At 40.2% G+C, this 26,650-nt stretch overlaps 1 protein-coding gene across 2 annotated transcripts in view; it reads left to right on the top strand.

Annotated features, from left to right (window-relative positions):
• Positions 1–26,650, top strand: part of RABEP1 (rabaptin, RAB GTPase binding effector protein 1) — a 45,853-nt gene that overhangs the window by 14,887 nt on the left and 4,316 nt on the right. For both annotated transcript variants that reach the window (XM_015646401.3, XM_015646402.3), the window contains exons 2-17: positions 3,037–3,165; positions 5,047–5,250; positions 6,456–6,616; positions 11,950–12,063; positions 13,411–13,546; positions 14,318–14,496; positions 15,382–15,507; positions 17,664–18,131; positions 19,738–19,842; positions 20,565–20,681; positions 21,923–22,021; positions 22,447–22,587; positions 23,228–23,417; positions 23,691–23,746; positions 24,133–24,231; positions 25,033–25,149. In XM_015646401.3, coding sequence (XP_015501887.1) covers positions 3,037–3,165; positions 5,047–5,250; positions 6,456–6,616; positions 11,950–12,063; positions 13,411–13,546; positions 14,318–14,496; positions 15,382–15,507; positions 17,664–18,131; positions 19,738–19,842; positions 20,565–20,681; positions 21,923–22,021; positions 22,447–22,587; positions 23,228–23,417; positions 23,691–23,746; positions 24,133–24,231; positions 25,033–25,149 — 2,441 coding nt within the window. The remainder of the gene's footprint in view (positions 1–3,036; positions 3,166–5,046; positions 5,251–6,455; positions 6,617–11,949; positions 12,064–13,410; positions 13,547–14,317; positions 14,497–15,381; positions 15,508–17,663; positions 18,132–19,737; positions 19,843–20,564; positions 20,682–21,922; positions 22,022–22,446; positions 22,588–23,227; positions 23,418–23,690; positions 23,747–24,132; positions 24,232–25,032; positions 25,150–26,650) is intronic.

The following is a 26,650-nucleotide window of genomic DNA, read 5'->3' as shown; positions in this document are numbered from 1 at the left end:
CCAGTGCATTTCCAGGTGGACTTTAATCTGTGCCATGTGGCCTGAGGGTACCTGTGCCTGGCAGTCTGGGCTTGGGATCACACTTGCATTTTGGGAAGTGTCTGTATGGCTTTTGTACAAATTGTACCTCTGAGGAAGAAAATAATTAATTTGTAAACTTAGTCACTTAGCAGGAAGGTGGTAGCTGTTAGAGTGTCTCAGAAAAATAAACTTTCTTTTGCTTTTACTTCTTATGCAGGTGTATTTGAGGGGGTTGATGTTGACCTATATAGCCTATTGTCCTTGAGTTTGTGCCTTGTCTTACTGCAGTGGGGATGTGCTGAGCTGTATATGTAGCACAGGTGGTAAAACCACTTTAAACTTAATATAGAATCGAAAGAACAATGTTAATGCACAGTTGCGGTGATGGATGACCTGCAGTTGAGATCTTAAACTTTTTCTTTTTTAGAATGCCTGCAGCTGGCCCTGACAGCTGCCAGAGCTCAGTTGTGGATGCCTTTGATTATTTAATTATTTATCTATTACTTCTTAGACCTGACTGCCAGGCTGCAGAGAGGGGGGAGTACTGTAAAAATGAAAATATTTAAATTTCATTTCCTTCTTGGTGACTCTGCCCTCCCTCTTTCTGTGTGGGCGGGAGGATTTGAAAAGGATAAGTCTTTTGTTTCTCCAGCTTAGAGCACTTGAACATTCTGCTCTTGGGGTGTCCTCTTGCCCTTCCATCCTCAGCAGAAGCAACTCACACCTTCAGAAGAAATACAGCTTAGTTGCTTTGCATGTTCTGATGGGAGCAGCAGCACAGTTGCTGCTGTCTCTCTGCTGAAGGAAGATGGAAAGGGAATTAAGTAAACAAGGAATGCTCAAGTCATCTTGGAGGCAGGAGAGTTCAGTTGAAAGTTGGTTTGACTTTCAGGATTACTAACTGTAGAATTGAACAGTTTTTGTGTGGTCTTCAAAAGAATGTGTGCAAGGTGAATGATGTCCAGATTCCCCCTTGTTCATTTGGAATGTGTGCTTGAGGCTCCAGGGCAGTACCTGTGGATACAGAGCAGCCTGGCTGGACCTGCACAGTGCAGCCACCTGCCCCTGGCACACAGCTCCCTTAGGCTCTAGTGCCTGCAGGGGTTTCCCTTCAGGACCTGAACTGAGCTCAAACCCAGCTCCTCAGGGCCAGCACAGCTGTTTCATGGGGTGTGGAGCAGGATGTGGTGCAGTGGCTGCTGGCTCTGCATCACCCTGCACAGGACTGGGGCAGTGGAAACACAAGCAAACCCTTTCCCTTTGCAAAACTTCAGCAGGAGATCAAAGGCAACCCTTTAACCTTGGGAAGCATTTTCCTTACCCAGACCTGGTTCCACATGTGCTGTTTCATCCCTGGTTTTGATCCAGACACTCTCTGAACTCACTTGAAGCTTTGCTCTCAGTGTGTCTTTGCTGCAGATTCCTTTCATTTTCTGGAGAACACTCCTGTGCAGTTGGCTTTGAACTATCCACATAGGAGTTGCTGGCCAGAAAAACCTATGTGTTTGTATTTCAGGTGATAAAAAAAAAATTAGGATTGTTTTAAAAAGCCACATTAAAATTTCATCAGTCTTATATCTGCATTTATCTTTTATTCAGTACAGAACTGAAGAGATTAGGTGCTGTATTTTGTAATATATAAACTCTTATAACCAGCAATGAGTAAAACATACCTGTGCTCTTAGAAGATCCTTTTGTTTAGTTATTTAGTGTGTCTGCTCTTACTGTACATCATCTGGTACCAAAAATAACTGGCCCCATCTCAATGGCATTGCCCATCCAGCATTTTACCTGTGAGCTGTAGAGCTGATTCCAGCTGTTTGTGAGTCTAAATGTTTGATGCTGAAGTTGTGTAGCCTTTGGATTGTATTTTCACTGCTTGATTGTGTGGGAAGTGTTGGATGGGATGCACAAACACCTCTGATGGATCAATATTTTGTGTATCTAGTCTGTGCTATATAGAGGCTATAACTGAAGTGATTCACTTTGCACGGCAGAGTTGGAACATGCCCACAAAATGCTTCTGCAGAACACACAGAGGCTCATGTAGAGCCAATATTTTTTTCCCCAGTGCATTGCAGCAGGGAGATGTATTTTGTTCTGGCTCACCAGTGTTTTCTTTCTGTTTTGTATTTGAATTCTGAGGTGTGCAAGTTGAAACTGCCAGCTACAGCAGAACTTGAGGTGCAAAGAAATTGATATTGTACATACAGATGGGTTGCTGGTTGTATGGGGTCTTAAAAGCATCATACAGTGGTATTGTGGGGGTTTTTTTTCAATAATAAGCACATTATAACAATCTTTGTAGACTTTCTACTCTTCCTTCTTTGGTTGTACCACCAGATGAAGGGCTGATGGGGTAAATTCTGGAAAACATGTGCATCTTTGAGGATTTTTACCTGCTGGAAATGAGGACAGTTTGATCTTACAATTAGTTAATTCTCTGTAGATTGTGGTCATCCTCTGGCAAACTTCTCCAGGTGTAATCTGGTTCACCTTTTGCTGAACATGCAGAACTGAAGACTGGATTGATAATGGTACCTAATTTTTAGCTTACAGGGTTTCCTTCCTGCGCTTTGCCCTTTCATAGCTGTTGGCTGAGCTGCTGTCACTTTGTTTTATTTGATCTCAGCCTTTGAGCACTTGGTGCTTTATTGCTCAGCCCTCACACACTTCCCAGGGAAGAAAACCATCACCAGAATTATTTCTATTTCTTCCTTCATCATATATACCAAATTGTGGTTTTCTTTTGAAGATTGTTTTCTGCAGAACTCCCCGCCACTTTGCCTCTAGTTCCCCAGAGATGTTTCATTAGAATTTGGTGTTGCAGTCTTAAGAAAACCTACATTCCTTTGTTCCTTAAAGGACTGGCTAGTTTTCCTCATTATCATGAGGCAACAGCAGAGCTAATGAGTAAAGATATTTTAAAAAGAGTAAGCCCCAAACCTCAGCCTTGCAGAATGGGATGTCTGGATAACTGTTAGTGACGTACCTTATCTTCTGCTTTATTTTTAGATGCTCTTCTACAACGGGTAGCAGAATTGGAAAAGGTCAATGCAGAATTTCTGCGCACAAAGCAGCAACTTGAGCAAGAATTTAATCAAAAGAGAGCAAAATTTAAGGAGTTATACCTGGCTAAGGAAGGTAAGTCCTCAATTCTCTGAATTATTCTAAAGTTTATTGAACTTCATCTTCAAATAATCCCCATATTATTTAGTCTTTTAAACAGTTTTAATAAGTATGTAAGAGATTCAATAGGTGACTCTTGAGCATCCTAGAATGAATTTTAGAATTAAATTTAAAGATTAGCCTCATAGATAGGATCCAGAGCAACTTGATGTCCATGCAAAAACACCACCAGTGAGTTTTAATACTAACTTCCTGAATTCAGTGTGTGCTCTCTGAGCAGGAGCTGATCTGGTAAATGGAAAGATATATCCTGGATGCTGTGCTGTACTCTGTGTACTGTGTGGCTTTTTTTTTATATAGCATTTATTTGTCTTAAATTTCCATCTGAGGTAGGCTGTAAGCAGGCAAACATTATAAAAGTTTTAATACCAGCCAAGGGCATCTATTTCAATAACACAATTTAAAGGAAAATTTAAATCATATGAGCTCAAATATCCGATGAAGTTTCGGAGAGTAGAGATAGCTGTTCTGAGAGACAGATTGATTTATCTAATTCTGATGGTTCTTCTGTCTTTAACATATGAAAGCAGAGCCAAAACATAATGCATTAAGACTGCAGCTGCTGTATAAGCTTATGAGAGCAGAAATACAACAGGCATAATGAAGATCAGATCATACAGCAAGCCTATTTACTTGTGTTTCTAAGGCTGGATAAAAGGAAGTTTAAGATGCATGACACTACTGATGGGATCAGCAATTATTCTCCTATTTTGGTACAGTTAAAAAATATAAAATAAATTGTGATAGGAGAAGAGAAAAACACCCCAGCTTTCACAGGTACTGAAGTGAAAGGACAACAAAGGAGAATATACAAGCAATTACTTTTCTTTCTCCCCCATCAAAATTTTTTCTCCCTTCCTGTCTCCAAGACCCTTTCCTAAATGTACACTGGGGCTGTTGGGACCCATCTTCAATACTGTCACTTGAAAACTAGGAATATTAATGCTTCAGAGTCTTGTTTTTTTTACGCAAGGATTAATGTCCTTTAAAGTACTTGATTAGCTCTGGGTTCTATATTTTCTATCAGGAGTGAGAGCACTAGGATTAATTCAGCTTTTTTGGCCCTGAGGGAAATACATGGAGATAGCTTGGTGCTGGTTGTGTACTGGCCAGATGTTTCTGCTAAATGTGATTGCCATTGAAGCAGGCTATGTGGGCATAAAACACATATTTTGTGTTAGTGCTTTTGGAATTAATTATATATGTCTTCCAGAGCTGTTTGTTTCAGATTAGCCAAGCACTCAGGAGGATAATATGAAATTAGTTTAATTTCTGTTTATAGTTGCAATAATTAGAGAAGAAGTGGGTGTTCCATTGAATGTATCCTTTTTCTTAGTAGAAACTCAGTTTTACCAAAGTCTTTGGTAAGGAGCAAATTAGGCTGCATATTTTTCTTATGTGGGCTCTCCAAAGGGGTCACAGAGTGTTTCTATTCAAGAAATATGAAGTATTCCATCCAAATTGAGAACCAAGTTGGTCCCAGAAATGGGAGAAAAACTGTTTGTGCCTTTTCCAGATTCATTACCAGAACGAGTTAAATAATAAAAACTGTTGAAAAGCACAGTTCACTTTTGTCAGCTATATTGATCCTAGTTATATCTAGTGTCTGCTTTGTGTCTGAATCCATAAGATGCTCCTTTAATAAAAGGCAAGGGCAAGCAAAGTCAAGAAATAGCATTCCCTGAAGATACCTGCCAACATTTGTTCATTCGTTTCAGGTAGACATTTTAATACCAGTGCTTCCTTCAGTCCCTTCTGTTCTTTGCCATAGCAACTGGGGCTACACTTCAGATTGAACTCATTAATCAAGCTAAATGTATATAATCCTCCTTTCAGAGGACCTGAAAAGACAGAATGCAGTGCTGCAGGCGGCCCAGGATGACCTGGGCCAGCTGCGGACCCAGCTGATGGAAGCCCACGCGGAAATGGAGAACATCAAGGCCATAGCCACAGTGTCAGAGACCACCAAGCAGGAGGCCATTGACGAGGTCAAGAGGCAGTGGCAAGAAGAAGTGGCTTCTCTCCAGGCCATCATGAAAGGTAACAAGCAGGCAAGCTGCTGAGATCAGCCACCCTGATGTCTTTAGGGATTTGTGCCTGCTCTTCCTCAGAATATGGATAATTGTTATGGCTTGGGAAAGCTGCAGAAGGGCTGGATGAAGTGTAGTTCCCAAAGCTGTGAAAAGGAGCTTGATGGGTTTTTTATTGTCAACTTGAGGACAGAATTTAGAATTCATGACCATGGGAACCTCATGTATATTCAAAACATTTTTGAGGGACTATGAATGTGACACTTCATCCTTTCATGAAGATAAGTATGATGCCTATAATTTGACGAATCTGAAAACAGCTTTAATCTGCCAGCATGATTCTCTTTTTTCCTTCTGTGTAAACACAGTTCTGCTCTCACAGAGTCAGATGTCCCTCCAGTATTCACATGGGCCTTCCCCCAGGGTAGTGACTGTACATGCTGCTCTCTCTGGATGTTTTTTTCTTGATAGTTCTGATCTATTCCTTGCTCTATTTGCACGTTGTACAGCTGACATTTCTGAGACAAAGTGAATGAACAAAAGGATATGAACTGGGAACAGACTATTGCCACAAATGTCTGTTTTCTTAAAGGTTCACAAACAGGATCACACTATCCTGAGCCTAGAGCCTGTTGGCTGTGGGCAGTTTTTCCATCACCTCATTGTGCTTTTCACCCAGAGCAGACAAACCTTAATGTATACTGAGTACACAAATGTCTGTTTATTCATGATCTACACAGATACATGAACCTAGATTAAGGCTCAGCTGTGCCAGCTGCTGCTGCTGTGTAAACAGACAGCTCCTTACCTGAGAGGGTTAGTGTGAATCCTGGGGAAATGGAAGCTATGTGAGAAGTTTGAATTTCCTTGCCTTTTGGAGTACCTTTTTCAGGTTTTGGTCATTTGTTTGGATGATATACTTGGAGGTACAAAATGTACTACTAAATAGGGTATTAGTCATGTGCATTACCTTGAAATTAGGAGTTGCACAGTTTTTGAGGATTGTTTCTCTGTTCTGTTGATGGTACTAATTGAAATTCAGTTCCTTTGGATTTTTTACTTATGTACTTGGGTTTTGGGGCAGGGAAGGGAGAGTTCACTGTTGTCCTAGTTTTCATTAATTATAGTAAATCATTGAGTGGTTGTAGATGGAGTTCCTAAAGCTCTGTTCTTTGACTTACATTGAAAATAAGTTTTGAAAATGCTGTTTTCTAGAGACTGTTCGTGACTATGAGCTCCAGTATCACCACAGGATGGAGCAAGAGCGAGCTCAGTGGAGCCAGTACCGAGAAAACATGGAGCGGGAAATTGCAGAGTTAAGGAGGCGACTGTCTGAAGGCCAGGAGGAGGAAAACCTAGAAAATGAAATGAAAAAGGTACATTGGAATGAAGTTCCTCAGTTTCTGTTTGAGGACTGGCCTGTGGGGTCACACATGGGTTCATTCCTATGCCTGCTGTAATTCCTCAGCAGTTCACACAGCCTGGTCCTGCCAGCTGCCAGCCTTTGTTCATGGAAGTCATCATGACCTAATCCATTTGAAGTCTTAAAGGCTTTGTTCCTAATTATATGCATTCAGTGAGAGAATTGCACTTGAGAAGACAGTAAAGTTTTGCCTTCAGCTTATAAAAACAGGCAGCCTTGTAAAGTCACTTGTCATGATGTCAAATGAGCTCAAGTAAAAAGCACCTTGAGATTTTTCTGGATTGACTGCAGTTTTATAAAGTTTCCTTTACACTTCTGTACTTCTTTCTCCAGGTCTTAAAAACTTAAAGTTCCCATTAAAAACCTCAGAATATCTAAGATGTCTTTTCTCTTTCTCTAAAGTAAGCCATGGTTGTGCATCACAGTACTGCTGCCTCCCCAGGAAGTAGAGAAGCTTGCTGTGAAAAAACAACAGACTCTTCTAGATCATGAAAAATAATTGTTCTGGAGTGTGGACAGATATTGTTGTAGTTGTTCAAAGATCTGTGACTAATAAAAGTTCATAGAAGTAGATTGAGGCACCTTGTCTTGAGTTTGGATTTGCTTTGGTTTTTTTTGTTGAGGTTGAAGATTTAATGCGGTTCCTTTCAGACAGGAAGGAAATTGAAACTGTCGCAATAGATCAGCGCTTTATAAAAATCTTTGTTTATCTTGTTATAATAACTTGCATTTTCATGAATTTTTCATCTCAGCAGGCTTACCTTAGTCTTCAAGGTGTTCTAACAATTTTAAAGTAGTGACTGAAAATAAGGAAGTAGGCTAACATCTGATAATCGGCTACATCACTGCATGTCTCTGTTCCTGCTTGCTGTCAGCAGAAGAAATGCAGTGTGGAATATCACAAATGTTCTACATGAGAAACATTTTAGCTATTTTTACTGTGTTGTAGCAAATAATCAGTGTTAGTGTTGCAAAATGAATTATTTTTCTGAGGCTTAGGAAGAGATTCCCGACTATTGCTAGTTGTAGTTGCATTATTGCAGTGGGACTGCTCTTCATGGAGCCCTGATTTCCAAGAGTCAGGGTAAAGCCTGTGCTAGTCCCACTGCAATTGTGAGACATTCACTGTTTTTAAGAAAAGATTTTAGTCTTATTAAGGACAAAAAGACTTTGGTTGAAGTTGAATGTAGGTTCAAAACTGGATCAGTGTGGTGAGTCTTGTAGAAACAACCCAGAAGATACAGAGTTTATAGTCTAAAAGTCCTGGCATTGCACTCCCAACTAACTGCCAATAAGCACTTCCAGAGAACAGTATCTCTCAACTGATTCAGATTTTAAATCTCAATTTACTGATTATATAAATTGAAATTGCAAGTTGCTGACATGGCAGCAGAGCTCACCTAAACTCAGTGGCTTTAGTGGAGAAGTTTAGCATAGCAGATAAATGGCATTTTCAACTATAACCCTTTAAAATGGGATTAAATATCCTTGGTGATCCTAAAGGAAAAGGTGATCAGTTTATTAATCTCTGGTAATAGGAGTTTGGAAAGCTTTCTAGGTCTGTAAAGCAGGGGAACATGTACCTTATGTAATAGGAGGGGGAGGGGGAGATCTGGTTTTCAGAGTGCAGCTTCAAATAATTGCTTAAACTTCTTTGCATGAGGTTTTAATCTTCTTTGTTATTATTAAACCTGTGAGGTTTTTCTGCAAGGAAACTAAGAATTAGATCAAAACTGGGAAAAGGACATTCAATTTTACCTAAAAACAAACAAGCAAATCCCAAGCCCATGAAAAGTTTGCTTGAGCAGCAAAATAATGAATATTCATGTGTCAGCAGTCAGTGTGAAAAGAGGAACTTTCTTGGTCACTTGAGATGTGTTATTTGAAGACTTGTGATCAATTCCTCATGCAAAATGGCATTTGCAGACAGTAATGCTTATATTCCATTTTTGTGTTCTTTGAAAGAGCATGTCTGGTGGAACACAAGCTCTTGTCTGGAAGCAGTTGTTTTGCCTTTCCATATAAATATATTTCAGGTTGCAAACTGCTAATTTCTGTAGAGAATTTGTGTGTTCTGTGATCTTCTATCATAAATCAGTGATTTCTAAGAAATCATTTTCTAAGGAAACATTGTAACTTTGTCTTCTTAATCTCCCTTCACAACTCCAAAAGGTGGATATTTGACCTAATGATTAACACGTTCACCTAGTGATTAATCTTCCAGAAAACTTGCCAGTGATTTATAAAAAATGGTTTTCCTGTTGGGTTGAAGTACCAGATAGGTTTGGGGTTTTTTGTTTTCACAGCAGCTTGTACTTCCTGCACATTCTCTGCTGGGGAATGACTGTCCAGAGTCACTGGACAACAACTGCATGGGGATGACTTGTGCCCAAACTTTGGCCACTGGCAGAATTTGACTTGCCTTTTTAAGTCAGATCTCATTTTCTCTTCAGGAAAGGATCTGGAGCTGTGATGAATATACATACTGTGCTTAGCACAGTTGTGTCAAACTCTGAGTAGCAGAAGTCTGCAGAGCAGATATTTTGTGTACAGAGAGAGCAGGAAAGTACAAGGCTCCTGTTAGGATTTCTGCTTATTAGTCAGGAGAGGGGAAATTGGAAGGGGAGAGTAATCAGATTTCTGTGACAGAGTTGGCCATAAAATCTGATATACAGTAAGCTATTTTTGTTGGTAATGGTGAAGATCAGTGGGATAAATTTAGAGGACTTTTAAATGGTTTAGTCCTGCTTTAAAGAGAAATGTTCAAGTTGTGTCTGTGTGTTTTCCGCTTGTCTCATTTTTAAAAAACAAGCTCAGGTATAATGTTACTTGGGATTTCTCCAGTCAGGAGTTTATTCCTCTGAAAATGGCTTGGACTCATTTTGAGCATTATCTCTCCATGGAGTCATTTTCCTGCTGTGGTCTGCAGGTCCCTCAGTGTGTTCTGCAGCCCCTGTGCTGGGGGAAGCAGGTTTGGCTGGGGCAGAAGTGGTTTGGGTGCTTGGTTTTTGGTTAAGGAATGAGTAAAGATGAGCTGATCATATGTAAAACTCGTGGCTGTTGAAGCTGAGTTAAGTTTAATAAAAAGTTAGAAGGAAATAAACATTTTAAGGGTCACATCTCTGGACGAGTGGATAACACCTCTTAGCACAGGAAATTTGCCACATGCAGCAGTATCTTTAAGTAGCATTTTTCAACACAACAAATATTCTCATTTTATTAAAAGGTTGAGTGGAGCTTTAACCTCGATTTTGGAGTCTCAGTAATTCTGCTTTACGTCCAAGAGCAGACTCGGGGCCTGGCACTCCTTTTGTTAGAGAGGTTGTTCTGAGCTTTTAGCTCAAGATCACACTGACCTTTAATAGGGATCCTTACAATATGTTGCAACCACAGTATCAAACTTAAGCTCTATTTACCAAGCAGTAAAACCTGGAGTAATTTTTCTGTTTGTGGAATGTGATACAGTTTTGTCTTTCCAGTTGGTTGCTGTTCACAGTCTGGTTTTGCTTTCAGAGAACTTTCTGACTATTTCTGTGAACTGCTTGGTTCCAACACAGGCACATTTGTTGCTCTGTATTCTGTGGTGAGCCATGGGAAGCCAGGCTGGCAGTGAAATATTGCTGCAGTTACCCTGAATAATTAGAAAAGAATGTGGGGCTATATTTAGTCCATATAAATCAGCTATAGGTAGCAATAAAGGAATAGAACTGATGTGATAAATGAAATATGAATCAATGATGTCTAGAGTGGAACTCCTGCTCCCATCTGTTTGAAAAATGTGACTGTTAAGTTGCTGGCTGCAAGTGCCAGGGTCTGGGTGTGTGTGACAGTCACATGTCCCTGGTATTGAATTCACTGCCAGGTGACAGCCCTTGCTTTCCTCATGGTCTTTATTGGTACTCCAGCAGTGACAAAATATAGCGGAAATAAATGAAATGTAAAGAAATCTAATTTTGTGTTGTGTTTAGAATTCTCTGTAAAGCTTAAAAATTGTAGTGTTTATATTATTGACAGCTTTTGGAATAACACTTTACCTATTGATTTTAAGTTAGGAAACTTCAGTGGTTAAAAATACCTTCTATTTTTCTTCCTGAAAGTCTTGCTCAGAATACAGTTGTCAATAAGCTCACCAGAAATTGAAAGTCAAACAAGTAACCTCTAAAACCTGCATTCTATTCTAGTTTTAAAACCAGACATGAGTGTTACCATTTACTGTCTGTCTTTGCTGATGAGGTTATGAAAGGTGTCATTTCTTGTAACTCCAGCTTTGGGGCAGAGTTCCCTGCCCTCCCTCCCCTGCTGAGTTCTTCCAGCAGAAGACAGAGAACAACTCTGAGCCTCGTGCACAGAGCCAGCCCAAATTAGAATGCTGGAATTCTCTGTGCCCTGAAGAATTCTACTGCAGCAAGTATTTGAGTGTTCTGCTGACTCTTGGGGAGTCTGTGGAGCTGTTGCTTCCACTTGGAAAGTCTCTAGTGCATCCCTGAAGGAAAGGGAGAGCATTTAAGCAATGAGGATGTCAGGGCCACATGTTAACGTGCAGTTCTGATTTTGAACCCCAAGTGCTATTTCTCATTTTAATTCTTGCTATTTTTACCTGTCTTTCCCTTTTTTTTTCCCTTTCCTTGAAAAACAGTCTTTTAATTCTGCTGCTCTTTGATCTTCTCAGAACTACTTTTTGAAAGAAATCATGGGATAAATTGTCTATATATAGTTTGAAATATTCAGTACAATAACACCAAAACCTTATGCTGCATCAGTAGTAATATAAAGTTGGAAAATGATCTTCTAAAAGAGAACTGAGCTACACTAGGCATTACTGTGCAGCTCCATTTGCTTTTAACTTTTTGAGTAAGTAACTGCATGGTCAGTACCTCATCATGCAGTTCTTTTGGGTTTTCTAATATGTGCTACATGGCAGCAGGTTGTGGGACAGTTAGGCCTTTAATAAGAAAAAAGTGCACATTTTTTAAAATGCTTGAGCCATACATTTTCTTCCAGGCATCAAGAATGATAGATTTGCTAACATTCTCTTTTAAAACAGATATTTGTGGCTCAACCCATACCTGGACTTAAAATGTAGTTGTCTTCTGTAAATGGAGTAATATCAGCCCATTGTCACAGAGATGGCTGCTGAACTAAATAAACAGCAGTAAGATGAGCACTGAAAGTGGAAGTTTAGTCAGCTTTTTTTGTTGATGTAGGGATTTTCTCCAAATGTCCCCAGTAATGGGAAGTGTTGGGGAAGTTCTGATGATGCATTACAATTTATTGTCTTAACTTCAGGCTCAGGAAGATGCCGAGAAGCTGCGCTCGGTTGTGATGCCCATGGAGAAAGAGATTGCAGCCCTAAAGGAGAAGCTTGCAGAAGCTGAAGAAAAAATAAAAGCAGCATCAGAGGTGAGGGGGGGAGCTCTAACTGGATCCTGATTTATATCTTGCAGTGTGCTAGTTTGATGCAGACAAGTCAAATTTTATAAGAGAGAAATAGGTGTATTGGGAAACTCTTTAAGCCCTTCTCGTCTTCTGTAGCTCAAATGTCATGTTTGGCCTAAATACATTTTTGCATCTTTCTGTTTTGAGAGTTGCAGTGTGTGGGATCTGGGTTTGGAATAAATTGCACAGCTCCAGATCTACGAGTAATAGAAAAAACTCCAGAAGAATATCTGCTCTGCACCTCTCCCAACCACCTGGCCTCTGGGTTATTGTCACACTTTGAGCCATGAAGTCAGACTTTGCCATTTGAAAGGCTTAAAGAGTAGCAGATGGAAGGTTTGGTGTCCTAGGGCAGGAAAGCTGTCCCCAGCATCAGTGGCAGTCACAGCCCAAGGCTGTCCTGAGCCTTGGCTTGGCGTCAGTGTGTCCTGTGCTGTGCTGAGGAACATGAACAGCAGCCCTGTGCAGCCAGTTAGGAATTGCCTGAAGGCTTTGGCTTTCTCTGAGATAAAACCTCTGGTGATTTCTGACTCAGCAAACCATAAAACTGAATAGTGCCATAAAGAAATCTTTCAGTTTGTTCCTTGTTCCAAGACAGAATCCATTTCTCCAAGCATCACGTCTGACAGATGTTTATGTAACCCTGTCTTGAAAGGTTCTGACTGGAGATTCTGCAGGACACTCATTTCAGTTCTTTGTTAGCTTTGCTATTTAAAAAAAAAAAAAAATCCAAATATATTTCTTCAGTATTTCTTGATATAATTGCTTTTTGTTGATAGATTTTCCTTCCTTTTTGCAACAGTCTTTCATGGGTTGGAAAGTTTCATTTCTTGTCTGTATCCAAGTTTTCTCTCTTCTTAGGCTTACTTCAAGCTTTCCTCATAATATTTTTTTTCCTGACTACTGTGATTACTCTATTTTGAGCTAAGGAGTTCTTGGCTTATCAGCACTTATCAGCTGTTTAGATCCTGGCTATCAGCACTGATTACTTCACAGTGAAGTGATCACTGTCTGCTGTCCTGAGTTATTTCCCTTTTTACCATGTCTGTGCTCACTGCTGCTGTTATCCAGCTGCTATAACTGTGATGCACTGATAGGTTCAACTCAACAGAATTTTAATGAGTAACTCATTCACAAGTAAATACAAGCACTACTTCCACACTGGTAGTTGAATATTTGTGATTTCTGCAAATAAACCAGTCCTTCAGCACCTGTACATTACCTGAACAGGCAGCACCATAACTTCTAACAAGAAGGAAATGTCTGATAGTTTTCCCCCACTGAGCTGGCCATTTCCCTCTTTTTATTCAGGTTAAAGAACTGAACCATTATTTAGAAGCTGAGAAGTCGTGTAGGACAGACTTGGAGATGTATGTGGCTGTTCTCAACACACAAAAATCAGTCCTGCAAGAAGATGCAGAGAAATTGAGGAAGGAGCTGCATGAAGGTACCTGCCTAACAATAGTCCTTTGACTCTCTTCTTGAGCATGCAAAACCCAGTGGAGCTGTGAATTCTTTCATCATTTCTTACTTGAACTTGATTAGAAGAAATTGGGAGAAAGATGAAGCATTTTTAAATGGGAAAGGCCATAAAATATTTGCAGAAGAATTGAATGTGGAGTTCCCTTATGAGAGAAAAACAGCAGAACCATTCATTCTCTCAAGGCTTGTTGAATATCTGCTAAGTTTTTAAAGCATTGCAAGCTTCAGTCTTGCTGAAGTGATTTTAGGTGTGTATTGTATTTATGCATAATTCTGAGCATTATTTTCATAATGTATAGACCTGGCTCCCTGAGGTGTGGCAGTGCTGAGTGCTGGAGGGAGTGTGGAAAATCCCTGTTGAGCACTACAGCCCAAGGTCACTGCAGAGGAGTGAAAACCAGGACCTGCTGCTGAAGTAAATAGGGATGTAGAAGACATCATCTTTTGAACCCAGCACTAAAAAAAGCCCAAAACTGTTAGAATTCATGGATGAAGTTGAGGCATTAGTCTTCTCACTGGGAAGTCTTGAACTGTCAGTAATACATCCCTAATCACCAGCCAAGTTTGGAAATTAAGAAAATAGTATTTGAAATAAGACATTATTAACCTAAATAGTTGTTGAACAAAGCCTGTTCTTGATTTGACCAACAATTACTTTTATTCCTGAAAATACTTCTCTTTGGAAAAGATATTTAAACACTTGTGGTTCAGAAGAATTTTTTCTCTGTTTGCATAGTTTGCCATCTCCTAGAGCAAGAGAGGCAGCAGCACAACCAGCTGAAGCACACATGGCAGAAAGCCAATGACCAATTCCTGGAGTCCCAGCGGCTGCTGATGAGGGACATGCAGAGGATGGAAATTGTGCTCACCTCAGAGCAGCTCCGGCAGGTGGAGGAGCTGAAAAAAAAGGATCAGGTTACCTGCTGCTTTCATCTTTTTTGCTTTTATTTTTTTTGTAATACTGTAGGTTTACTGTAGTGTAACAGGTGTGGAAATCACATGTTGGAGGCAAGTGTGGTAATAGCTCAGAAAATGAGAACTGTCAGTTTTAACTGAAATCTCCCCTTGGAATGACAGCTGGCAGTTAAAACAGACCCATTTGGACAAGAATTTTAATATTGGTGTATATAGGAACTCTAATGTTGCCAATAGTTAGATAAAAAGGTAAGAGTATCCAGAAATTAATCTTGGAGGAAGAAATAATCATCTATGATGCAAAATGTCTGGGTTAAGGATGTCAGCAAGTTTCACTTCTTTCTAAGATTTTTCAGTCTTTCAGTTCATATCCTAGGCATAAATTAAGACTTTAATTTTAAATTGTCTTATGCAATTGATTGTACATACTTATGACTTAGTGATCTATTATGGTTTTCACTTTTTTTTTAATGTTCATGCTTGTGTAATGGCTGTTAATGAGTCCTTTAGGGGTGGAGATGTGTTGTATATTTATATTCTATACAATAAGCCAATATACCAGCTAGTTTTGTTCCTTGCTAATCTTTATAATTAGAATTTTAAACTAGGTAATAATGCTTTTTGAAAAAATCATTCTGGAATGTGAATTGGCCATTAAACTTGCACAGTAAATTCTCAGTTAAGTCAGTTTGGGTGCCTTGTGAAATGAACATTGTATTTATTAACTAAAAGAATGTTTGTATGACAACCACTGGGTTTTAACCAAAATAATCCTTTTCAGTGTCTTCTTTGTAGCTTAGTTTATCATGAAAGTTGATGTCATGACTGCTGTGGCAAAAGTGAATCCTATTTTCTGTGTATGCTCTATTGACCACTGATTTTTAGGAGGAAGATGAGCAGCAAAGGCTCAGCAAGAGAAAGGAAGAGAAACAAAAAGATTCAGATGATGAAACAAAGGCTTCATGTTCTCTGGCCCCTGAAGAAACCCTTACCCAGCTCTCTAATGAAGAGGTAAAACAATAGAATCTTTCACTGGCACTTGGGAATTCCTCAGGGTGTTCATTGCAAATAGAAATGCAAAGTTACAGCCCTCTATTCTCTGTAGCTTCTAATCTTATTAGGCAATAAAAAAATCCTCTGAGTTGCAGTTGAATCTATAAATCCTAATTAAGATTGGAAGACAATACTGCACCATCCTGAGAGGTGCCATTAAAAATGGTAATTTACATTTTGCATTCTGGAGGTTAACTGCTGGTAGATTCTCCTGGGATTTCTAAGCATATTCTAACACACCTAAATGTTCAGGATTAAGCCAATTATAGCTGAACATTCAGCAAGAATGTGTTGTAGCTACTTTGCTAACCAAATTGTTGAATTCTGTGCTTACCATTTTATTGGGTCCATTTTGGTTTTGTGAGTCAAATGAAGGAAAAATTAATAAAAACCCAGCAAGTTTTTGTGCTACAGGAAGTTATTTAACCTTCAAGAGACTTGAGAATTTTCAAAGTGAGCCAGTATTTTGCCTGGTTTTTTATAATTTTTGAAAGGGAAAGAAAAATATATACTTTAATGTATGTATTCTGAAGTAATTGTGTAACAGTTCAGAATGCAGAAAGATATTCAGAATCATGAGATCTAAATGTAGCTGAGATCTAGTTCTGCCCTTTAGCCTACAGTCACTTTCTGTTTTAAATACAAATTATTTGTATCTTCCATATCCAGTTATGCAAATGAGGCACATTGGTGCAGAACAAAAATCTATCTTCTGATGTTTTTTTAATCTCAGTTCATAGCATATTCTTTAGCCCATCATTCACAACATTTATTTGATTCTAAGATTTATACATAATGGAAAATTTATATTTTGAGAAGGAGCATAATTTTCAGAGTGGTTTGGGTTTCTGTATGTGTTTGGTTTTGTTATTTATAACCTTTTTAGCTGTTCAGAATATGTTTTATACGTTGTAATCACTCATATTATTCATCAATTCTTACAACTTATTATAATTTGTTGTAACTTCTAAGATCTTCTCTCTTGGGCAGTTTGCAATACAAACAGATGATTTGTTAATATTGTTTTGGTTATCACAGAACAGCTGTAGCCTGAAAATGCAGTTTTATGTAAGTCTGTATTCTGTTGGCTTTTTTATTATGAACTTTTATATATACATGCAAATATAAATATTACACCTAAAAATTATTAAAACAAGGCATTTACAACAGTCATAAAACAGTAGTACATAAGATATATATAGCAATTATAGGTTACAAGCACTTATATGAAGTGCCAGCAGCCTGCTGGTCTCTGGACCTATTTCAGAAATGATAATTTTTCCCAAGAGGCTGATTCCAGTGTTACTTCCTTATGTGTCTAATGGCAAAGCAGAAGTGCATAATATTTTGGAAGGTATTTTGAAAGCAGTCATGTGCTTTTTAAATAAAGCATTACTGCTCTCTTTTCAGTGCTACAAAAAACAAAAATAGATCGAGAGGCTCCATGTGCCTGATACATATCACAGGACAATTTGTGTGGCTTTTGGTGTTGACATTCCCCAGGATACATTTGTGTCTAAGCCCAGCCTTTTCCCTTTTCTTTTTATTTTATGGACAAATAATCTTGTAAAGAAAATATTTTGGTATTTTGTCAGACATTCAAAGCAGAAGAGAAAAATAGAAGAGCAACATATACTTGTTGGTATGGAGTAGATTTTAAGTATATTTTTCTCTGTTTATTTTTATGTTAATACAAAGTGGTTTTTTTTAATGAAAGACTTCTGAATTTCCTTTTGGAAGTGGAGTATCTGCCTTCTGTTGTGTAGATTGTGGTTGGAGAGGGGATGTTGCAAGTACATCTTTTCAGGTGAAGCACATCTTGCCTCAAATGTTGTAAGATGGAAGTATCTGTGTCTTCGCTTATCTGGCAGGAAAGCAGTCTTACAGAAGCACTCTGTTAACAGAACACTTCTTTTACTTGTTTTATTTGTTTTTGAATTCTAGCTGCTTCATTCCAGTTCTCTGTCCCTTCCTCTGTGACCTTAGAGAGCAGATGTTTTTGCCAAAGAAGTTTAAACTTGCCTTTGTCATGTCTGATAATCAGTGTCCAGCATTCCTCCTGTACCACTAAAATGGAGCCAATGATTTTTTTATTCCTTGATTTTCAATTCCAGGTGCATGTGAATAGCACCCATGGCTCAGTCCATTCCCTGGATGCAGACTTGCTTCTTTCCTCTGGCGAATCCTTCAATAAACCAGACACGGATATGTTTAAAGATGGACTACGGAGAGCACAGTCAACAGACAGTCTGGGCACATCTGGATCCTTACAGTCCAAAGCTTTAGGATACAACAACAAAGCAAAATCTGCTGGGAACCTGGATGAGTCAGATTTTGGACCACTTGTTGGAGCAGATTCAGTGTCTGAGAACTTTGATACGGCTTCCCTTGGATCCCTGCAAATGCCGAGTGGGTTCATGTTGACCAAAGATCAGGAAAAAGCAATCAAAGCAATGACACCAGAGCAAGAAGAGACTGCTTCCCTGCTCTCCAGTGTCACCCAGGGCGTGGAAAGTGCTTATGTGTCCCCCAGCGGGTACCGCCTGGTCAGCGAGACAGAGTGGAACCTGCTGCAGAAGGAGGTGAGTCCAAAGCTCTGCCTCCTTTGCTCTGCCCAGAGCCAGCTGTGAAAGGAAGAGGTCACATCCTGGGCAGCTGCTCACTTTCCCCTCTTGGAATGCTTCTGTAGGTAAAACACATCCAGTGTCAGTGTATGAGCTGGCCCTGCTTGTGGGACAGGCAGCTTTCCTAAGCACAAGATGATTTGGATTTTGAGGAGGGTCTGGCAGAGGTGGCTCTTGAATTCAGTATTGTCTGAGAGGCTTAAAAGAGGTGGGAGAACTTAAAAGAACAGGAGCAAATGGGAAGTTGAGGAAAGGGCGTTATAGTGGAGCTGGGAATGAGTAGGAGAGGGCAGAGAGGAGCAGCAGAGCTGGGGATGCTGCTCTGTGTGCCAGGGCTGTGCATGGGGGCACTTTGGGAATGAGCAGCCAAACTATGCCCAACACACAAAGTACCACAGAGAGGCTCCAGGAAGCTGCTGGGGACTTGCATCATCAGAAACTCATTCTTGAGAGCAGCAAGCAGCAGACTAGACTAAGCCCTGGGCCAGTTGCACTGTGGATGACCAAGGAAATTGTTGCTTCTGGGTGTTCTGCCTGTCAGTTTTTCAGCAGCTTTATACAATGCCAGTTCAAAGCTTGCATTTGGTTTCTTGCTGAAAAGGGGAGTATTTGGGGTTTCCTGTGGTTGCTCTTTCAGAGGAAGAGAGGCTGAGGAGCAGCACTGTAGGGGGAAGAAAAAGTGGGGGGAGATATTAATCCATACTGGGTGAAAAGGGAGACAAGATGGGAGTAAAAAAAAGACCATAAGAATCTAGTGAAGGAGAAAAGGCCAAATGAAAGACAGATTAAATGAAGAACTACTGACTTTTTTTTTATTTTTTTCCCCTCAATTTATTGAAATTCAGCTTAGTAGAAATCATTGCTTAGGAGGTCTCTCCAAACCTGTTGTGAAGTTGCTTCTTTGTTGTTGCTGTTGTTTTCCTACTGATTTGCCATATGTGGAGAAATTACAGCATCCTGAGCCCAGAGCTGAGTTAAATCCTTACTCTTGAGTGTTTCCTTGCCCTGCTGACATTTTGATGACACTTTACTTCATCTCTGTCTCAGAATCCAGAACAGAAATGCAGCTTCTCATGTGTTCTGAATGCAGGAGCACACACTGGGGTGCGAATGCCTCTTGCTGTGGGTTGGACATGAGCAGCAAATACAAATACAGATTCAGCTCAACCTGCAGCTGGAACTTTGATAAAACTTCCATTTGTCCCCTTGGCCAAAACCACTGCAGTTCCAGAATGACAGCAGGTTTACTCTTGGTTTCCCTGTTGCCCATCCCAGCACTGTTATTTTCTTCTCTGCTGTTTGTCAAAAGAACACAGAGGTGACTTGATGAACTCTTTGTGTCTTTTGTGCTAATAGTGGGACCCATGGCAGGAAAAGCTGATATCCCACAGCTGAGTTACCCTTCACTTTCAGAGCAACTCAATCCTGCCATTACATGATTCTGCCACTGTCTTTTGTCTGCAATGTTTTGTGGCCATACAACACACCTGAGTGTGTGCAGCATTCCTGCTTTCCCTGGAGACTTCCCTGGGCTCATGGCAGGTGCTGAATCTGTGTTCTGCAGGTGCAGAATGCAGGGAACAAGCTGGGCAGGCGCTGTGACATGTGCTCCAATTATGAGAAGCAGTTGCAAGGTATCCAGATCCAGGAGGCTGAGACCAGAGACCAGGTGGGATTTCTCTCATTGCTTTAACCAGGCTTTTGCAGCTTTTTGGACTACTGAGGGTTGCAGCAAAAAATCATCTGCTGTTTTATTCATTGATTTTAATTGAGTGTTATCAATATACTGGTTAACTTGTCATGTTATTGACATAACTTGATTTGTTATTCACGTGTGGTTATGAGCACCAACATGTACATATTTTTTAGGGATTCACCTTGGAGAATCCCTTTATTTGATGCTGTAAGACCATGCAGGAAAGGCACTGTTCTATAAAAAGTATGCCCATGCTGAAGTCAATATCTTTAATAATTTATATTTTAAAATGCTTGTCATGCATTAAATTCTATTATCTTTGATACTGTAAGATCTGTTAACAGAAAAGGACCTCATCCTAGCAGCATAAAATGACTTTCAAGTCTTGGAGGACATTTGTTTCCTGCCATCTACCAAAGAATAATTTTCAGATGGGTGTGGAAGGCATGAGTCACATTCTGCTTTGAAATAAGTGATTGAAGTCATTACATGGCCATGGTCCAGTGCAGTTTGATGTCTTGTGTTTCTTTAGAGGGATAATCTGTGCTGGAGGCTGTTTCAACAGCAAAGGAACTTCTGGGTTGCACAGGATTTTGGAGGGATTTTTGTGTTGTGGTTTTAGGAGTGAAGGGGTTCAGGAAATAAATGCTCCCCAAGACAATGAAAAATGAATTAATTTTGTTGTGACAACACAGGTGAAAAAGCTGCAGGTGATGCTGAGGCAGGCTAACGATCAGCTGGAAAAGACAATGAAAGATAAACAGGAATTGGAGGATTACATGAAACAAAGTGCTGAAGACTCCTCTAATCAGGTACAAGGATTTGGTAACTGAGATCCAGGAACGATGAAATTGATTTCTTTGAAAGGATGTGTGTAACAACAACTTGTGTTTTGTTAGCTATGGATGGGCTACTGGCTGTAAAGGCAACACAAGTGAGAATTTCTAGGGTTAGTTACGCTCCACCTGAGTCTGCCACGGTTTCTAGATAAATCTATTGTGTCCCTAATATTGTGTTACCCAATTTTGGCCTTAAAATATCATCTCTAAATGTGAAATCCATTACAGAATGGCAGTAGGAGTTTGGGTAGTGTTTGAGTTTTGGAGTGAGCTGTGTCTGAAATGACCCAAACATGCAAATGGAGCCCTGTGCTCTGGGCACAGCCTTGTTGCTTGAAGAGTGGTCCTGTTCCACCACCTGCTCCTATCAACACTTGACACCCAGTTAATGGACTTGTGGTGAAGAATGCAGTAATGAGGAGCTGAGCAGGCATTAGCAGGGCTAAAATAGGCACTGAACTCCTTTAAAATAATAGCCCACTGGAAAGATTTTTCAGTCTGTTATGCCTATCTAATTCTTCTGGAACAATGAAGCCAAATATAATGGGTGGTAGTCATAGTTAAAAAGAAGGAAAAAACTCATCATCTTTGGCCTATTAAAGCTTACAGTAGCAGGTACATGCTGTGTACAAGACACTGAATTTACTTCACTCTGGCTGGAACTTTTTCTCTTCCATCCCAGCCAGTATATTTTCTTACTAAAGGAACAGTCACTAGACAAAGTCCAGCTTAGACAACAGGAATATGTTTATATGTTCTTCTGACTGGACTGTACCAGGGTGCTGTTAATTAAGTAATGATTAATCTTACATGTGGTGTTGTGGGATGATTTGCAAAGTATTTGAAGATGAGTGCTTTCAGAAAAAGGCACAAAAATTCAAAAAATGCTGAAAACTTAGATAAAAGCTCTTTGGTTTCCCTTCAGTGTCTCTGAAGTGGATTACATGTAAATTTCACTAGAATTAACTGTTGATTCAGAGTTCAGTAAATAGAATATAAAAATATTGTTGGTGCAGAAACACAGCATCTGTGCTTACTGCCTGGAGCTGCTTTCCTGCTTCACTGAGTGAAGAATTAATATAAACCTCAGTGCTTTAGTTTGAAGTTTCAAAGTATCTATTAGTAATGATAACAGGCAAGAGCACTTATTTCTTTTTCAGAATCTGTTCCATGCTTTATTTCTTACATGTCTGTCTGTGTTTTCTTTCTTTAAGATCTCCTTGCTCATGGCCAAGTGTCAGAAGTCAGAGAATTTCCTCAGTGAGCTGCAGCAGGCATTTCTGCAAGCCAAGAGAAGTGTCCAGGAGCAAATGGTAAGGCAGGTTAATTCCAGAGATCCATGACCAGCCCTGTTTTTCTGGCCCTGGTTGCTGAGATAGTGTTAATAAACATCCCTGCCAGCTCCTGAAAGTACCTGTGATTCCCCTCTCTCCTTCTCCTCCATGAGCACAACCAGCTAATGGATAAACACAAGAGGAAAGTGGCAGACTTAACAAAGCTGTACTTATCACTTGCTTCCTCTTCTCTGCCTCGACACTTAAAAGTTGACCTTGCCTTTATTTCTGGGGCATAGACAGGCAAGAAGGAACTGGTTGTGTTGATCCACAGCATCATTTTTCTTCCCTTCTTTACAAAGGATATCAATTCACCAGACTTCTGAAAGCAGTGTCAATAAATGGGAGAGAAGAGATCTGAGTGTGACCCTAAGTGTGAATTTATGCTTTTCTTTGCATTATAGGCTGTCCTGACACAGTCAAGGGAGCAGGTTTCAGAAGAGTTGGTGAGACTGCAAAAAGATAATGAAAGTCTTCAAGGAAAACACAGCTTGCATGTGTCCTTACAGCAGGCTGAAGATTTCATTCTACCAGAAGCAGCAGAGGTAAAACATTTTAAAATCATTAACACCAACAGTACTTGTGACTTGATCTCACTGGCATATTATTCTTTATCAAAAAGCTGACTCAAATAGCACAAAGAACATTAATTGGGATTTTAACCCTGTAAGTCTGTGATGGACAAAGCCAGCAGTGTGATCCCCCTGTGCCATGGCTGCTTCAGCCACCAGGGGCCTGACAGCTGCTCTGTGGTCAGGGGAGTGTGGGTTTGGCCCAGTTCAGCCAGTTCAAGTTGCAATTTCCAACTGGGCACACAAGAGTTCAGTCAGCAGGGCCCCACTGTATTGATTCAGTAATTCAAGTGAAGTCTCTCACTTCTGTCCAGTTAAGATCAGTGATAATCCAAAGCCTTGAATAATGATAAGCCTTATCGTCCCTTTCATGTCCACTCCCTTCCTTTAAGCCTAAAAGATTTGGTGAGGCTGAAGGGCAGGGGGAGCATCATAAACCCATGGGGATGTGAATCTTGCCATGTTTTCATTTCCTGTGGCCAAGCAGACTGTGACTGTAATTCTGTGCTGGAAACAGGCTCTGGGATGTTGGGACAGCATTGTCCCTGGGCAGATACCCCAGTGCTGGGGTATGGGACAGCAAAATGCTCATCTCTGCTAATCCTTGATCCAGGAACTCCGTGAGCTGATCCTCAAGTACCGGGAAGACATCATCAGTGTGAGGACAGCAGCAGATCACCTCGAGGAGAAGCTGAAGGCTGAGATCCTGTTCTTGAAAGAGCAGATCCAAGCTGAACAATATTTGAAAGAAAATATAGAAGAAACTCTACAGCTGGAAATAGAAAATTGCAAAGAGGAAATAGGTGAGAAGGGTTAAACAGTCTCAAAATAGGAATATAAGAAATTATTAAGATACACAAAGGCTTGATTTTGTACCTGAATTCTAAAAACTATCCACTTTTGAAAGCAGAGACACCAAAGCTGTGCAGCTTTGGTGCAGAATTTTTTTTTTTGCTTTTGAGGTACTTTAGATGTAACAGAAGCTTAATTCTCCTTTAAATATTAACAGAAGTAAACAGGGTATGAACAATTTCCTGTGTTTCTTACATTTAAGTTTTAATATTCTTGTTTTTCAGCTTCAATTTCCAGTTTAAAAGCTGAACTAGAAAGAATAAAAGTGGAAAAGGAGCAGGTAAGAAGCCCTTTCACTGTGGGCTTTTTGGGTTTGGTCGTGTTTTTTTTTAATAAAAGTTATTTTTTCTTTTTCCTGTATTGATGCCAATGTAGGAGTAGAACACATTCATAGTTCTGTTCCTTAAAAAGATCTGTTTTATTAATATGTAGCCTGAATATTGGATTAACTAATTCCTAATTGATACTAGACTACCTAAGACTGACCTAAATGTCAGGTTTGGACATTTCTCTCCAGCTCCAAAAGTAAATAAATGTTTTCTCTGCCCCTAGAAATGATTGTTTTCTGAGTCCCAAGAAGATACTTAGACTTCCTTATGGAGGGACTGTGAGAGATGGAAATATTAGGAAGTTGAGTTAATTTTTTTTAATATTGTTATTTTACAGTTAGAAAGTTCTTCACAGGAAAACCTGCAGCAGCTGGAGAGTCTGCAGGAGGCAAAGAACACTCTAGAAGAACAGCTGAAGAAGGAGACTGCAGCAAAGGTAGCTATGATGTCTGGATGTGAAGTTTATCTGCATCTTTTGTGATGAGCAGCTGTGTCAGAGAACGTGGCACTACCTAAGAATGAATAAAAGAAGCTTTTTTATGTTGGTAAGAAGGTTGGCAAGGCAATAATGTCCTCTGGATGTGGTTTAAATCCTCACCCCTGTTTTCACTGGGATTTGTAAGGTGATGGGTCTGAATTGCTGCTGGCCTGAACCTCCCTGGGTTGCCCTCCCAGGTAAGGCTCAGTAACTCCTGCTGTGGGGTGTTCTGATAACCAAGCCCTGGATTGAATGCTTTGATGCTTTTGAAGAAATGTTTTTTGTGGTTGCTGTAGGAAAGGGATCTACTTCAGCACTCAGGTGAATTAACTGTGTTCTGAGCACTCTCTGCCCTCTCTTGTTGTGGTTTTGGTTTTTTATGTCCCTTCCCCCAGAATTTCTCTCACTAGAGCTCAGCACAGCAAGACATTTACACTGCCAGCAGCAAATTACTGCCCTTACCATGAACTTACTTCACTAAAACTCAGAACTCTGCCTTTGTATTTTGAGATCCCTGCTCATGGTGCTGTTAAAGGACTTTGGGCTTTTTCATGCTTTAACCAATCTATTGGCACCTGTTCATGGGTATCAGCCCCTGATTTTGCACTTTGGAAAACTGAGGTGTGGAAAGACTGGTTTAGTTTGTTACCAAGGCCCTGTGAGTACTGTGCTGCTTTCCTCTGGTGTCATGCTTTAATCAGTTTATACAAGCTGCTGATTTTTATTCAGTTCAAGCATAAAAAACCTTTTCCTCCTCAGGCCAACCTTGAGCAGCTGGTGTTTGAAGAGAAGAACAAAGCTCAGCGGTTGCAGACTGAATTAGATGTCAGTGAGCAAGTGCAGAGAGACTTTGTAAAGCTTTCTCAGACACTTCAGGTAAGAGAGTCCAATCAATGTGTAAGGGCTACTTTAGTTTCATTATTTCTCCAGAGGTGTGTAAAATAAGAAATAGCAGTTGTAAATTTTCTTATATTGGTATTTATGATCTATTTTAGAATTTATTAATGTAATAAATTGATCAGCTATTCCTATTATGATAACATTATTGTAGCTATTGTGATTCTATTCTGATTACTTGGTTCCAGCCAATTTTCAGTTACTGTACAGACCCAAAGATGATGGCTCTTCCAGACCTGTGTTTTCCCTTGTCCATCTCCTGATGCTTCCAATGTGATATTTTCATAGCAAATCATTCAGATGCAAATATTTGAGGACAAAGTAAGGAACTGGTACTGCTTGATCTGAATATGTGAAATGGTCCTTTGAGTTCCAGTTACTGCTTTCTGTTTATATATTCTGAAAGTCTGGTCCTTGCTATTGTCTCTGTTGTTATCCTTGTATTTCCTCCACCAAGTGGAGCCTGTGGTTGATGTGAGCTGCCAAGAGGTGGCTGAGGGGAGGGGTTTTGTCAGGGGTCCCTGAGGCTGATCCTGGTTTGTCAGGCTGTTGTCTGCTGTGTGGCAGCTGCAGTTTGTGTGTTCAGAGAGACTCTCAGTGTCCTGGGGGAGCCAGGCTGGGCTGGGCTCACCTTCAGGGTCTGTATTTCCAGAGTTTGCACCCCTGTTATGTTCCAGCTTTGCTCACAGAGGAGGTGCTGAATTTCTGCCCCATCTCCTTGGAGCTCAGGCTCTCAGTGACATCCAGCAGAATTCAAACTACACATTCTCTGAGTCAGGCATTAAGGTTTACTTGGAAAATTAACACCAGAATGTGGGAGATTTGTTTACTAGACACAGTTTAGCTGGATGGACAGTAGAGATCTGTCCTCTCTGTGTCTGGAGGAGTTGGTAGGACAAAGGAGACTACTGAGTTGTCTTGCCTAGAGAAGTTGTTTCTTGCTTTTCCTCTTCCTCGCTTTTTGTTTTTTAAAATCCTGCAGGCACTGGTTTATGCAGTTCTTAGAGCAAACAGCCACCACTTTGAAGATGTGTGGTGGACTCTCCCACATCTTGCAGGTAGTTTAGTAAACCTTCAGTATGAGCTCAGTAAGAACTGTAGCTCTGTTTTGTGTGTTCTCTCTGCCCTAAGCAGTTACTGCACATCAGTTTGTGCTCCAGTTTAAGCAATGGTTTGTGCCATGTGCACTGTACAGTGTGAGATGACCATCAGAGGAGGATTGTGGTTTCTTGGCAGGGTTATTCCCTTCCCTGGCCTTGCCAGTGAGAGCCTGGGCAGCTACTCCTTGTGTGAGAGGTCCAGTAGCCAAATTAGTTATCAGCAATTCAGAGGAAGGGTTAAAAAACAGTTAAATGCTAGTTGGGGATTTATAACTGGAAGCCCAGATCCTATTGCAAAGAATGTGGAAGCTTGAGTGTGAGAGAGAAATAATTTCTGCTCTCTTTGCATTGATTTCACCACAGTTCTGCTGGGCCCTTTT

Source organism: Parus major, chromosome 19 (assembly GCF_001522545.3).
Source record: "Parus major isolate Abel chromosome 19, Parus_major1.1, whole genome shotgun sequence".
NCBI lineage: Eukaryota > Metazoa > Chordata > Aves > Passeriformes > Paridae > Parus > Parus major.
Note: the sequence above shows the minus strand (reverse complement) of the source record. Positions and strands in the feature narration are given on the sequence as shown.